Source organism: Dermochelys coriacea, chromosome 2 (assembly GCF_009764565.3).
Source record: "Dermochelys coriacea isolate rDerCor1 chromosome 2, rDerCor1.pri.v4, whole genome shotgun sequence".
Classification (NCBI taxonomy): domain Eukaryota; kingdom Metazoa; phylum Chordata; order Testudines; family Dermochelyidae; genus Dermochelys; species Dermochelys coriacea.
The window spans coordinates 2,466,098-2,478,984 of record NC_050069.1 but is presented as its reverse complement, the minus strand read 5'-3'; the positions used below and the strand labels follow the sequence as shown (position 1 = coordinate 2,478,984).

The 12,887-nt window shown below is 51.4% G+C and overlaps 1 protein-coding gene across 10 annotated transcripts in view; it reads right to left on the bottom strand.

Moving 5' to 3' along the window:
* The window catches only part of MROH1 (maestro heat like repeat family member 1), a 115,784-nt gene that overhangs the window by 78,440 nt on the left and 24,457 nt on the right, over window positions 1-12,887 (bottom strand). For 9 of the 10 annotated variants that reach the window (XM_043509859.1, XM_038388451.2, XM_038388452.2 and 6 more), the window contains exons 6-9: window positions 9,984-10,082; window positions 4,873-5,024; window positions 3,991-4,131; window positions 2,791-2,883 (exon numbers count right to left, since the gene is read on the bottom strand). In XM_043509859.1, the coding sequence (XP_043365794.1) occupies window positions 2,791-2,883; window positions 3,991-4,131; window positions 4,873-5,024; window positions 9,984-10,082 (485 nt within the window). Of the gene's footprint in view, window positions 1-2,790; window positions 2,884-3,990; window positions 4,132-4,872; window positions 5,025-9,983; window positions 10,083-12,887 lie in introns of those variants that run through there. The other variant, XM_043509862.1, reaches the window with a different exon arrangement.

Here is a 12,887-nt window from a genome sequence, read left to right as displayed (position 1 = left end):
TTTCCAGGCGAGTCGCCCTCCTTCACAAAGCTGAGCCATACATGTACTTCCCAGCACTACAACGGCATTACCCCATTGGAGACCAGCGGTTCATGTCAATCCACTCAGCAGCACCAGAGTCGTTTGCTCGAGTAGAAAAGCAATTCAAACAAAGGGCTGTCTGCACTTTGCACATGGTTATTCCTGCAGAGCCCCCTCCATTAGGGCAGCACAAACACTCCTCCAGCTGGTTCGGAGAATCATTGGACCCAGACTTCTCTAGAGCACCTGGCTCTGCTCCACAGCCATCGCTTGTCCTTCAGGAGTTCAGAAGCACTTCCCACCCGGTTCATTTCAAGCAGTTCTCTCCAGGACACATCATTTAGCTCTCGGGCCAAGCCTCCAGAGAGAGTGACAGAGGGTCTGTGCTTTTAGAAAGGACCACGACACGTGGGGGCAGCGTCAGACAGAACTCTTCCACTCCAAGCACAAGACAGGGTTAGGGCAGGGTGACCAAGTGCAGCCCAGGACCATTTACTTAGTGCCAACGTCCAGATAGAAAGTCCCTGCCTGAGGGGCAGAGTCTCGGAGCTAGACACTGAAGGAGGGATGCACAGCGATGGAATAGGGGGAAAAGCACTAAACCTTCAAGTTATAAACACTTGGTGCCATGAGCAACCTCGGCGTTAACAGACTACCTGCTCATAGGGACAGGTAGTTAGCACAGATCAGGGCCTGCTCCTAGCACCGGCTTCAAGAGAAGGCTTGGCTGCATGCCAAGGCATGCGCAATCCATGGGCTATAACTCCCCGTGGGAGAGCTGGACACGGATCAACTCGAGGTTATGCAGCCTGAGCGCGGCAGAAGCAGCCCAAGAGCACCCTCTCCAGCTAGGGCAGGGGTAGGCAAACTTTTTGGCCCGAGGGCCACATCTGGGTGGGGAAATTGCACGGAGAGCCATGAATGTAGGGCTAGGGCCTGGGTGCAGGAGGAGTGTGGGGTGTGGTGAGGGGCTGGGGGCTCAAGAATGAGCTCAGGGCAGGGGGTTAGGGTGCAGGCTCCGGCCTGGCACCCCTTACCTGGAGCGGCTCTGGGGTGGCATCGGTGCACAGCAGGGCTAAGGCAGGCTCCCTGCCTGCCCTGGCCCCACACCACTCCAGGAAGCGGTCAGCATGTCCGGCAGTGGGTCCTGAGGGTGGGGTGGGGCAGGCGGCTCTGCCGCATGCTACTCTTGCCAGTGGGTAACACCCCAGAAGCTCCCATTGGCTGTGGTTCCCCCTTCCTGGCCAACGAGAACTGAGTGGGGGCGGTGCCTGCAGGCGAGGGCAGCACAGGGAGCCCTCTGCCTCCCCCTCCTCCAGCGGCCGCAGGGACGTGGTGCCGGCCACTTCCAGGAGCGGCGGGGGCCAGAGCAGGCAGGGAGCCTGTCTTAGCCCCTTGGCACCACGAGGCTGGCAATCCCATGGGCCAGACTGAAAGCTCCGACGGGCTGGATCCCGCCTACAGGCCATAGTTTGTCCTCCCCTGTGCTAAGGGCTTGGAGGGGAGGGAGCATTTGGAGAGATTAGATACTCGAGGGCATTAAAAAGCTGCAGTAGAAAAAAGCTCATTTAGGAGCCTGCAATAGAAAACTGGTTGCTGGTGGGGAAGCACTTGGACTCTTCAACCAAGTCCATGAGAGCTGTCCAAGAGGTCAGCAGTCTGGACATCCCAAGCAATTCAAACCTACCCCTAGGTGCATCCAACAAGGAACACTCCCAGCCAGTTACAGACCTCCACCACGGGCAGCCAGCGACCTCCCACCTTTCCAACCTCAAAACTAATGCACCACTCACCCACATTCCAAGGTCTGGCACCCCACCTAGAAAGATCCCAAACACACCACACACACCCACAAGATGGAGCCAACAGTCCTGCCCTACCAGGATGAAGGTGAAACCTCAGTTTCTCAGTAGCATATACAGGAACCATGGACAACTGGTGCTTAACAGTTACAGGATTAATCTAAAGGTTGATGCCAGAACTCCACTGTACAGCTCCCATGTGAATAAGATGCTCCATGATACGCCGATCTAGCTCCCTAGATTGTTAGCAGTATTTGGTGTTGCTCACTCCTAGTTTTCAACCTTTCAAGGGTTTGTCTTTTCTCCACATTTGTTTGAGGATTCTGCCTTTACTGCTTCACTGAGAGTGGGGTGTGACCCTTGTTCAAGGCAGCTGGAGCAGAAAAGCAAACAGCTTCTGATCCTACTAGCAAGGAACTGGCTTCTCCTCTCCCCTGCCAGGGTCAGACCATCTGAGAAGGAGCTCTCTGTTAGCAGGAGCACCTCAGGGCAGCTAAGAGGCACCAAGCTAACTCTCTCTAGCAGAGAGACATCCTCAATGTTCCTCTGCAGCTCACCCTTACCTATGCTGGTAGCTGCCGCTGCTCCTTCCAAATACATCCCACCCCTTCTGGGACGTGCACATGCTGGCCAGCCTGGCCCCTGCCCTCAAAACAGAAATATGGTCTCCACTTAAATGGAGAAATGTCTCCTTCCTCATTCCAAACTGGAGCCTGGGGGCTTTCTAGACTGGGAAGTTCCTTCTGCAAAATGGGGAAGAGTTTAGGGTAGGAGGCCCCTAACACACCCAGTTCTTAGCTTGATGCAGGTGGCTGTAGCGCTTGGATGTGAACTCCAGCCCCAGGCTCTGGATCCCGTGTGCCATTTCCTGAGACACCTTTCAGGAAGTTCTTATGAATGTCTGGTCTCACCAGCACCCAGCCCCAGAATAGGCCTCCCAGCCCTGCTGACCCATCTCGATCCTTACCTGGGGATGCAGGTTGCTCAGAAGGGCATCAAGCTGTGTGTCCAGAGTGCGGCTGCCAACGTTGACAGAAGCCTCAAGAATCTGGCACAAGCTCTGCTCAGAAAGAGACATTGCAATGCTGCGATTAGCACTGGGAAAAGGAACTGCCACTCCACTGGAAATGGAAGGGCAGAGACATGGTGATCAGGAAGCAGAAAGACTCCGTGACAGGGATCCACACATAGGAGACGCTATCCCAGTGCACACTAAGCTAAGGGGATGGGGCTGTAAAACAGTCACCTCCAAGTGGGAGCATAATCCAGCTGCTGTGGGTAAACCACCGAGGAGGTTTCTGGAACTCACCCATCTCCCCCCATTCTCCTGCTGCAGCCAGCCACAGAGCAGCACCTCCGCATACTGGCTGCTGCAGCCAGCCATGTCTGTCAGCTGACTTCCAACCCAGCCATTGTTTCTCCGCTAACAGCACTCTGTCTTGGAGGGCTCTACTGGAAGTCCTCCCCTTACAGGTAGTGGGAGCCAAGAAGCAGAGCAAGAGAAATCCAGGACAGAAGGAAATCCAGTGGTCCCTGCACCGGAGTAGGACATGGGGTGGAGGAAGTGGGAGAGAGATCATCAGTCTGCCAGGCCATCTTGAGGGACTCCCAACCCACCAGAGGTTGCTATACTCTGGCTCAGTAGCAGTAAGTTTACCCCTCCCTGACAAAGAGGTACATGGTAGCGCTAGCCTGGTCCCTGGCCAATGGCAGGTTCAGCCTTTGTGGCAGAGGTATCAGAATCTGCCAATGCGACACTGGCCAGCTCAGTGGTGCCATCCCTGGCGTGATTCCAGCCAAACCAGAGCGTTTAGAGAAGGCAGGATTTGTCACTGTGCCGCACCGCATGGGTCTGGGCACGTGACCCAGTCTGTGGTACGAAGAGGAGCCTTCGAATGCTCCTTTGCTGCCAAAGCCTGGATCTCAGTCTGACTGCGCCGGGCAGGCGAGAAGGCAGCGACAGGACTGTGGATCCTAGAGGGGCACCCGGCTTGTACGGAGCACGTGCACGCACACGGGGAGCCTATCTTACAGGCAGTCTGCGCTTCTGTCCCACCCCCACCATCTGGGAGCACCTTATTCAATGCTCTATGGATTACAGGTAGCCGTGGGGACACACAAGAGGGTGCCCCTCCATCTCGCAGGAGCAGTGAGTGGAGCTGTTTACCTTGGTCACATAGAAAGCCTCTGCATGCTTCTTGTAGAGCGCGAGAATTCCCGGGACCAGTTTTGGGAGCTGCTCCTCGAGCTTTTCGCTGGGCAGCAGATGACTCATGGGCCCAAGAGCCTTCACGACAGCGAGTCTCAGCTGCAGGGACAGAAACCACTGCCAAGAGTCACAGGCTTCCCAGCCAGCCTGAGCCCTGTAGGTGGGGTCATGCTGCTAGACTGGCTCCAACACTGCCCCCACAGCAACAAGACTGTCAGAGGGGTTGGTTTGTGCCCCTCTGGTGCCAGGAGGAGGTCTCAGGCCAACCACCACGTGGACTAAGCCTGCTCCAAGGACCCACTGAAAGGTGCAGTGGCAGTGTAAGTTTGCCCACAGTGCTCCACCAACCAAAGGGCAAGGGGAGCTGGGTCTCACCATGCATTCAAAGGAGCCATCGGCATCAGGTGCTGAGAGAGAGGGTGGATGGCGTAAGCCAGGCCACCTTCCGTCACTCCCAAATCCAGCTAGATGGAGCACGCCCAGTTTCTTCATGGATAGGATTTGGAAGTTTCCCCTTCTCCCTTAGACTCAGCTGACACCCTGACAGTAGTAAGGGGTGCACACAAGACTCTCCCACTCCAAGCTGCAAAAGTTAGGGACGGAGTGACAACTATAGCTGTCCCAGAGGGCAAACTCTAGCATGGCATTAGAGAGCAAGACAGGTGCTTCTTCAGCCAGCAGACTAGAGTCTTATGGGTGGATGGTGGAGAAAGGCAGACTCCCCTGCATGAGCCGTGGGAGGCCCAGTCCAATAGTGGAGATTTAGGGGGAAAAAGTAGAAACCCACTGCCACACCCAAGCTTCAAAAGCTAATAGCGCTACCAAATAGCAAAGCCGCACCTTGGCCTCCCGGCTCTGCAGCCAGATGTTGAAGAGCACATCATAGGCACTGAAGATCTCATTGGAGAAGGTATCTTTCCTTACAGTGGGGTCAGGCGCTTTATCCAAGTTCGCCAGGTATTCCTGAATGCTCTCACTGAAATGCTGCAGAGCTACAAGACACACAGAATTTACTTACATTTAGATGCTACACACCCAGGGTTAAAGTTAACAGAAAGCTTTCGACGGAAGTCTGAGATGCTGCTGTTTGAGCAACATCCAGTGTCCTGGTGCTTGAGCAATTCCACTTTCACACCACAGAGCTCCAGCACTGAAGGTGCAGCCCGCAGGAGAGGTCAGTGGCTGTCACAAGTCAACAAGATGCTTTTACTGGCCTACTCCTTTATTTAAGCCCTTTCGTCCCCATTTTGGTGCAATGGCTCCTGACAACAGCCATTTAGAGTCCAAAGTGGGGCCTATGTCTTGACTTAGGCCATTTGGAAAGCAAAGAGGAGACCTGGTGTTCGGGCTCAGTGAAGAACCCAACCCAGACGGTTCCCCTGGAGAGTGGATCCTCCTCATCTTTGTATCAGTCTTTGACTAATCGATAGGTCTGACCAGTAGGTGTCTGATAAAGTTTCCTAATCAAATACACAAGGGGTGGGCAGGAAGCATTGTGCAGAGAAGAGAGGTGAGAACACACACAAGGCAGGTGACAGCGTGGGAGAAGCACACCTGGGTCTAGGATGGGAAGGAGAACAGGGGAAAGACAGGAAGAAAAAAAAAAAAAGAGGGGTTTTGTTTTTAAACATTAAATTAACCACACTAGCTAGACTGACTGGCTACTACAGTAGCTGGGGCCCACAACCTCCTTCTTCCTTTAAGATGCAGTGACCAGGCTGGCACAGGTTCTCACCCAGCTGATTCGTTTACTCCTTGGACCAGCCATGTAGTTTTCTCAAGTCCCACCTTGCTATTTTCAGGAAAAATCAGGACTTTTCAGGTAAGCACAGAGAAGGGCCTATACACTTTAAGTGGGATTTCCAGGAGTGCGTCTCCAGTGTGGGATGCAGAGCTACCCTTTCCACACCTCACTTTGGGTGCCCGTATTTAGCGTCCCCTCCAGCTTCCCCTGAGCCCTGCAGCAGAGGAGACTTCTACCAAATGGGAGCCATTCAGGCATTTTAATCAGTGCCAATGTGAAGAGTTTGGTGAATTTTGAGGGCTTGCACTTGCTGCCTTCATATCTTTTTACACACCCAACACCAATACGAACATCCCAAATTCATCATTTGAGTTAAAGGAAGAACATGCTTCCCACCCTGGGGCACGCTGTTGCCAGAGTCCCTGTAACACAGCTGAGGCCCTGGCATGGAAAGTTGATCTGCACTTACCTGAAAGTTTCCTTTCTTACAGTACTAAGGTCCACAGAGCCAGCTTGCCCTGGCACACAGGGTACGTCTACACTGCCCACTCAGCACAGACTGACTGATTTGAGCCCAACCCCCACTTTCATCCACTCACAAGTCTGACTCAGGTCAGCAAGCACACAGGACCAGAGTCCTGGGACCCCGCTGGGGAGAGGGTCAGAGCCAGAGTCTCACTGTGACCCTAGGCCAAGCCTTGTCATACTGCAGTGTGACTATAGCTCAAGCCACAGACCAAGTCAGAAGGGCTGCACAGCGCAGCACGGACGCAGAAGCACAGCTGGGAGACCCTGATCCAACAATCATAAGCCCAGGTTTACAACGCAGTGTGGACACTCAAGTGCAGGCTTGGACCTTCAAATCCACAAGCCAGAGACCAGGGTTTTCAGTGCAGCACTGACATACCCAGAGGAGAGATGGAAATGGACATGCAAAGACAAGGTCTGGTTCACTAGGGAAAGTGATGCCCAGTCTCTGCCATGGAGAAACAGTTGGGCTTTTTCTGGGATTCAGGAAAAGGGAATATGAAGGATCCTGGCTGTGGAAGGTGTCTCAGCTGAAGGGACTTCGTGGGGATAGGGCATTCATGGGCTTCCAGGTCTTGTTCTGCCCCAAGCTGCATGCAGGGGTCTGCAGCCACTGTAACAGCTCCATGGGCTTTAGCAGGATGAAGATAGGAAGATGCATCTACAGCTGCCCGGGCTCTGTTCCCTGTAGCCTCCTTCCCATCACTACTCACTAGTCAATTGGCAGGAAGGCGACCCACAACCAGCTACCCCTGGACATTAATGTGAAGAGATTTGGGATTGTTAGTCACCTGACCTTTGGTTCCCAGTTGTTTAGCTTTTAGCTCCATTGCTAGGCATCATCCCCCCAGTGTGCTGGGCCTTTCAGCCCTGATCCAGGGCAAAGCCCTCTCTCCCATGCTGCCCCTCTCCATAAATATCCAAAACACTACCTCATCCCCGATGGCTACAAAAACCGTGACAAGGGTTAGGTGTCTGGTGCACAGAGGCTTCTGCAATGCCATGCTGGCCAGTACTGTCTCCTTGGATCCAGGCCAAGATGAGAGTACCTTTGGTGTCTTACCCTGCCACTGTATGCTCTTCGGGGCAAGGGCCATTTCTCTTCTGTTTGTACAGCACCTAGCACTCTGGAGTCCTCAGCCCTGACGAAGGTGCTATGGTAGAGCACACACCATGAATCATGTAGTCCCACTAAGTCAGTCAATGGGGCAAGCACAGGCTTAAAGTCAAGCACCTTCCTAAGTGCTTTGCTGGACCAGGTGAGAGCCCGCAGCCCCTGGGGGACCTCAACACCTTGTGTATGACAAAGGCAGTGTTCTCTGAGGAACGAGCACAGGACTGGGGATCAAGAATGCCCAAGGGGTGCTCCATGCCTTGATGCCAACTCACTGACCTTTGCCCAGTCACTGCCCCTGGGTGCTGCAGCTGCCCTGAGGAAACAAGGGGGAGACTGAATGACCTTTTGCAAAGAGTGGGAGCGTTTATGATTTGTAAGACACTGAAGATATTTAGCACTAAGTGCTACATGGCAGCACTAGATGAGAGAGCTCCATTATACTGGAAAGACAAGCCACCTGCATTATAACCAACTTCTTCCTGGTGGACTCCGTGGTGACTAGCCAGGAACTGCGACATTGCAATTTTATCGACAGCACTGACTCAAGCACCAAAACGCTGGCTGAGTGAAGCACAAGAGGGATATTTAAAATGAGCTTCACGCACAACCGCAAATATTTTTCCTCCTCACAGCAGCTTTTCTCTAACTCCTTGGGAAATTTGCAATGATGCATGAAAGCAGTTTGGCAATTTCCACTATGCTTCAAACTGTTCACTGCATCAGCATTCACTTTCAGGGAGTCCACTGGACTGTGTTAGTCAGCACTGGAGAGAGATTTTGATTACTGCATTCTAGCAGTCTCAGAGTCTCTCCATATTACTTTGTTATTCCAGCAACAAGAGCTAGTTTCCAAGACTAGCTGTGCTGCAGAGCGTGGTCACAGAACTCTCCCCTGCAGCTTGAGGGCCATTCAAAGGTTCTGCCTGAATCCATTTGTTCCCAGTGCAGAGCTGCCCCAGCACTGAGGCCCCCGCGCTCACACATCAGCTAGTGGGGATGCTGCAGTGGCCAAAGAGGCTGCTCGCCCAGCAGAGTTGAGAGCAAAGCTGCTGCATCTGGCAAAGCCTTTGAGAGGAGAACAGTGCTCACACAGACCGAGCCTTCTCTTTTCAGCTGGCTGATGAAGGAAGCCACAAGTTTGGAGCATCCTCTACTGTGATATTTGAGACTACAATTTCACCTCCAGGTTCCTGTGATCACTACAGGACTCAGATTTTACTGGGCTATCTGTCTTACAGCCCAAGACAAACAGGGCAGGTGGTTACAAAGCGACTGAACAAAGGTGCAGAAGTAACCCACCGGCCAGACACAACAAGAACCACATCAAACTTGACCCAATGTGCAAGACAGCCAACAAAATGCAGGCCCAAAGCCTGCTCTCAGCTGTGTGGGCAGCTCCAGCTGGCGTCAAAAGGAAGACCATGCATCGGCATCAGCTACAGCCCACAAGCATGAAAAGCTCAGCTCATCTGTTGGCCAGACCCAGACTCTCTGACCCCCCCCCCCCCAACCCCACCCCAGCTGTAAGCTCATGTTTTCCATTCTGGCCCCGCCACTTCACATAAGTGTCACTGAGCGGAGGCTGTTGGCAAACTCCCAGGGATGTTCAATTCTGTACATCTTCAGTAAATTTCACTCTGAGGCAAACACGTCACTGAAAGTCAAGAACACTTGGTCTCCTGCCTCTGAAAGCAGTTTTGAGACCAGTGAGCTCACAGTATAAGCCCCCCCCAGGAAACTTATAGTTAATAAGCTCTTTGGGGCAGGACCCAAGTTTTCTAAAGTACTTTGCCCATTTTAGGTTCAGAGATAATCGGCAGAAAGGGAGAGCTGGGAAATCCCAGCCAGTGATTACTTTGTTGAGAACGGTGACTAGGTAAAGGCGCAAGTTTAGTTCACCTCTGAGGGATGGGGGAGAATTCCTAGGCCTGTTGGAAGTAGACTTAGGGGGAGAAGATGCAGCAATGGTGCCACCACAATTCTGAGACTAGGACTGATCCATCAAGCTTTCATTCAAGTTTTCCCACCTCAGTTGGCAAAAGGGGACATTCCTTACCCCTACAAAGAGGGATTTTAGTCCTGTGCGGCTTCCCTCCCCCCAAAATTTGTCACCCCTCCACCACTCACATCCTTGCCCAACGCGTCTCCATGCTGCCCTCAGCTAGAAGAGAGTTCAGACTCCTTGTCCACTGCCCTCAGTCCACCAACTGCAACACAGAGACCACATCCCGAACCAAAGATCCTACTGCTTCCTCTTCACCCATTTTATAGGGCACTGAGCAGGCAAGAGGACGGGACGGAATGGACCTGGGTTAGATTCAAGCCAGTGCCCTAGAAATGAAAGGCTCAGTATCCTACTCCCGAGGCAGCCATCTCCCAAAGCCAAGTCATTTAAAATACTTCAGGTCTGCTCTGAAACAACCCTCCTGGCCTTTGGGCTGAGTCTTTCCTTCATAGGATGAAGTGAGTTCCTTTACAGTGAAAGCTAAGGGAGATACAACTCCCAAAGACAACCCTTCAGCAGCCATCACAGCCTCAGTAAAAAGGAGAAAGCCACCTTACCATAGCAAAACACAGACTTCATGTGGTCCTGTTTGGCCATTCCCAGCATTGGCAGCATGGTCCCAAGGATGGAATTTAAGAAAGGCACCATCCCAAACACTGCAAGGGAAGAAAGGAGAAAGTTACAGTGGAGCAAGGCGAGTTGAGGCCAGGATCCTGTGTAAGAAGAATATGCAACCATGTAGTTGGAGACCGCCTGAGAATGCATATGTGGAGCTGATCAAATGAAGGCTGAGCAAGCAACTCGCTTTGGCATCTAACATTTGAGCCCCTGACTCTGCAGCCTTGACAATCTAATGGGGTTTGCATGCTTGTTCTGAAACACAAACAGGAAGCTGCTGATTTCAACAGCTCAGGTACAGAGCCTACAACCCCAAAGTTATAAATGGAGTTTCAGCAGCTAGCAGCCCCTCAAGTGCCTGGAGTTGTATCAGTTTAAACTGTCCCCAAGACGCAGGCATCTGACCAGCCAAGAGCCACTTACTGCCAGACATTTCATTAGCCAGCAGATCAATTTGGAAAACAGCAGATAGGCAGTGGCTTTGGAATCTGTATAGCCCAACAGCAGGCTTGGTTTTAGTGAGGTTTTTGACAGTCCTATGGGACATGCCCATAAGAAATTAGGGAACTGTGGCTGAGATTAGATTACTAGAATGGTGGCTCTCAACCTTCCCAGACTATTGTGCCCCTTTCAGGAGGCCGATTTGTCTTGCATACCTCAAGTTTCACCTCACCTGCAGAATCAAAACATACAAAAGTGTGACAACACACTAGTATTGAACAATGGCGGACTTTCTCCTTTTTACCATTAACTATAAAATCAAATCAATTGGAATACAAATATCACACTTATTTATACTGCTCTATACACGGAAATGTAAGTCATTGTCTATGAAATTTGAGTTTGTCCTAACTTCTCTAGTGCTTTTTATGTAGCCTGTTGTAAAACTAGGCAAACATCTAGATGAGTTGATGTACCCCTGGAAGACCTCTGCATACCCCCACATCCACTGTACCAGAAGATAACATAACGGCCATACCTGGTCAGACCAAAGGTCCATCTAGCCCAGTATCCCGTCTTCTGACAGTGGCCAATGCCAGGTGCCCCAGAGGGAATGAACAGAACAGGGAATCAAGTGATCCATCCCATCGCACATTCCCAGCTTCTGGCAAACAGAGGCTAGGGACACTTCAGTGAAATAATCTCAGTGCTTCTACCAGTGGGGTGCGGGCAGTGTGACCAGCCATGCCAAAAAGTGCAGAGGTTCTTCAGTGTAAGTTCATACTGTTTGCAGGCTCTTCAGCTGGCACCTTGATTAAATGGTTCTGACAAACCCTGTCCCTAGCCTCTATCCCTGCCCATCCTGATTAATAACCATTGATGGACCTATCCTCTAGGAACTTATCTAGTTCTTTTTTTGAACCCTGTTAGTCTTGGCCTTCACAACATCCTTTGGCAAGGAGTTCCAAAGGTTAACTGTGTGTTGTGTGAAAAAAATATTTCAGAGAGGTTTAAAAACCAAACAAAAAGGAAGTATTTTTTTTCTCCACACAACACACAATCAACCTGTGGAACTCCTTGCCAGAGGATATTGTGAAGGCCAAGACTAACAGGGTTCAAAAAAAGAACTAGATAAGTTCCTAGAGGATAGGTCCATCAATGGTTATTAGTCAAGATGGGCAAGATGTGTGAACTATTGGTTCAAAGCTCAAAGAGTAGTTATCAGTGGCTCACTGTCGGACTAGGAGGACATATCTAATGGGTCCTGAACAGACCCTGTGGGACCAGTACTACTCAATATTTCCATTAATGACTTGGATAATGGAATGGAGAGTACACTTAGTTTTTGAATTATACAAGCTGGGAGGGTTGCGAGCACTTTGGAGAACAGGATTAGAATTAGAGATGATCTTGGCAAATTAGAGAACTGGTCTGAAATCAACAAGATTAAATTCAATAAAAGACAAGTGCAAAGTACTACATTTAGGAAGGGGGAGGAAATCAAATGCATAGCTATAAAATGGGGAATAACTGTGGCTGGTTATAGGTGGTAACACTGGTCTCGGTTTACTTGGTCCTGTCTCAGCACAGGGGACTGGACTAGACGACCTCTCAAGATCCCTTCCAGCCCCACATTTCTGAGTCTAGATCTGACCTCTCCACCAATGATGCCCTGCCCTAGGGATACTGTTTCTAGCTGATCACCAGGTAGCCTGTAAGGAGCGGCTGGAGACAGCAGATAGAGATACAGATAGACACTGCTCGACTTTCGTGACTACTTTGCCCACAAGCAGTGACGGGTCGTAAAAGCGCACATCATGATTTAGTTTCACTTGTGAATTCCACACATTAACCTGGATTTGCATGATATGGATGCAGAGTATGGAAGGTGGCTACCTGCTACGCAATGAAAGCTCAGTGCTCAAAGCACTAGACAGAGGCCCAAAAAGGGAGTCGGAGAGACTCCCAGAGGCAGAAGAGGAGCAGCTGTGCCTGACCACCAGAATTAGAGACAGCGTACAGGGCACTTCCAAGTACTTGCATAGTGTCACTGGCGCCATGTGTGGCAGTACTTCCTCTTGGTCAAGTAAACTTCCAGGATACAGATGGGGAAAACTGAAGGCAAAGCTGTTATGTGTCCTGCCCAGGGTCACAGCAGGTCAGCGGCAGAATCAGAAGTAGAGCCCAGATCAGACTCCCAGGCTCTCGCTCCAGCCACACTGAGCTAGTGACTTAGCTTCCATGCTCCAGCAAGAACTGGAGAATCCCTGACTTTCAAAGACACCCTGGACCACTCCCTATGAAGCTTCCCTCAAACTGCTGCAAGGCAGACCCACAAAGAGCTGATGCAATGTCTGCCTCCAGCTCCATTCAACTGGAATCCTCACATAGCAGCCTCGACT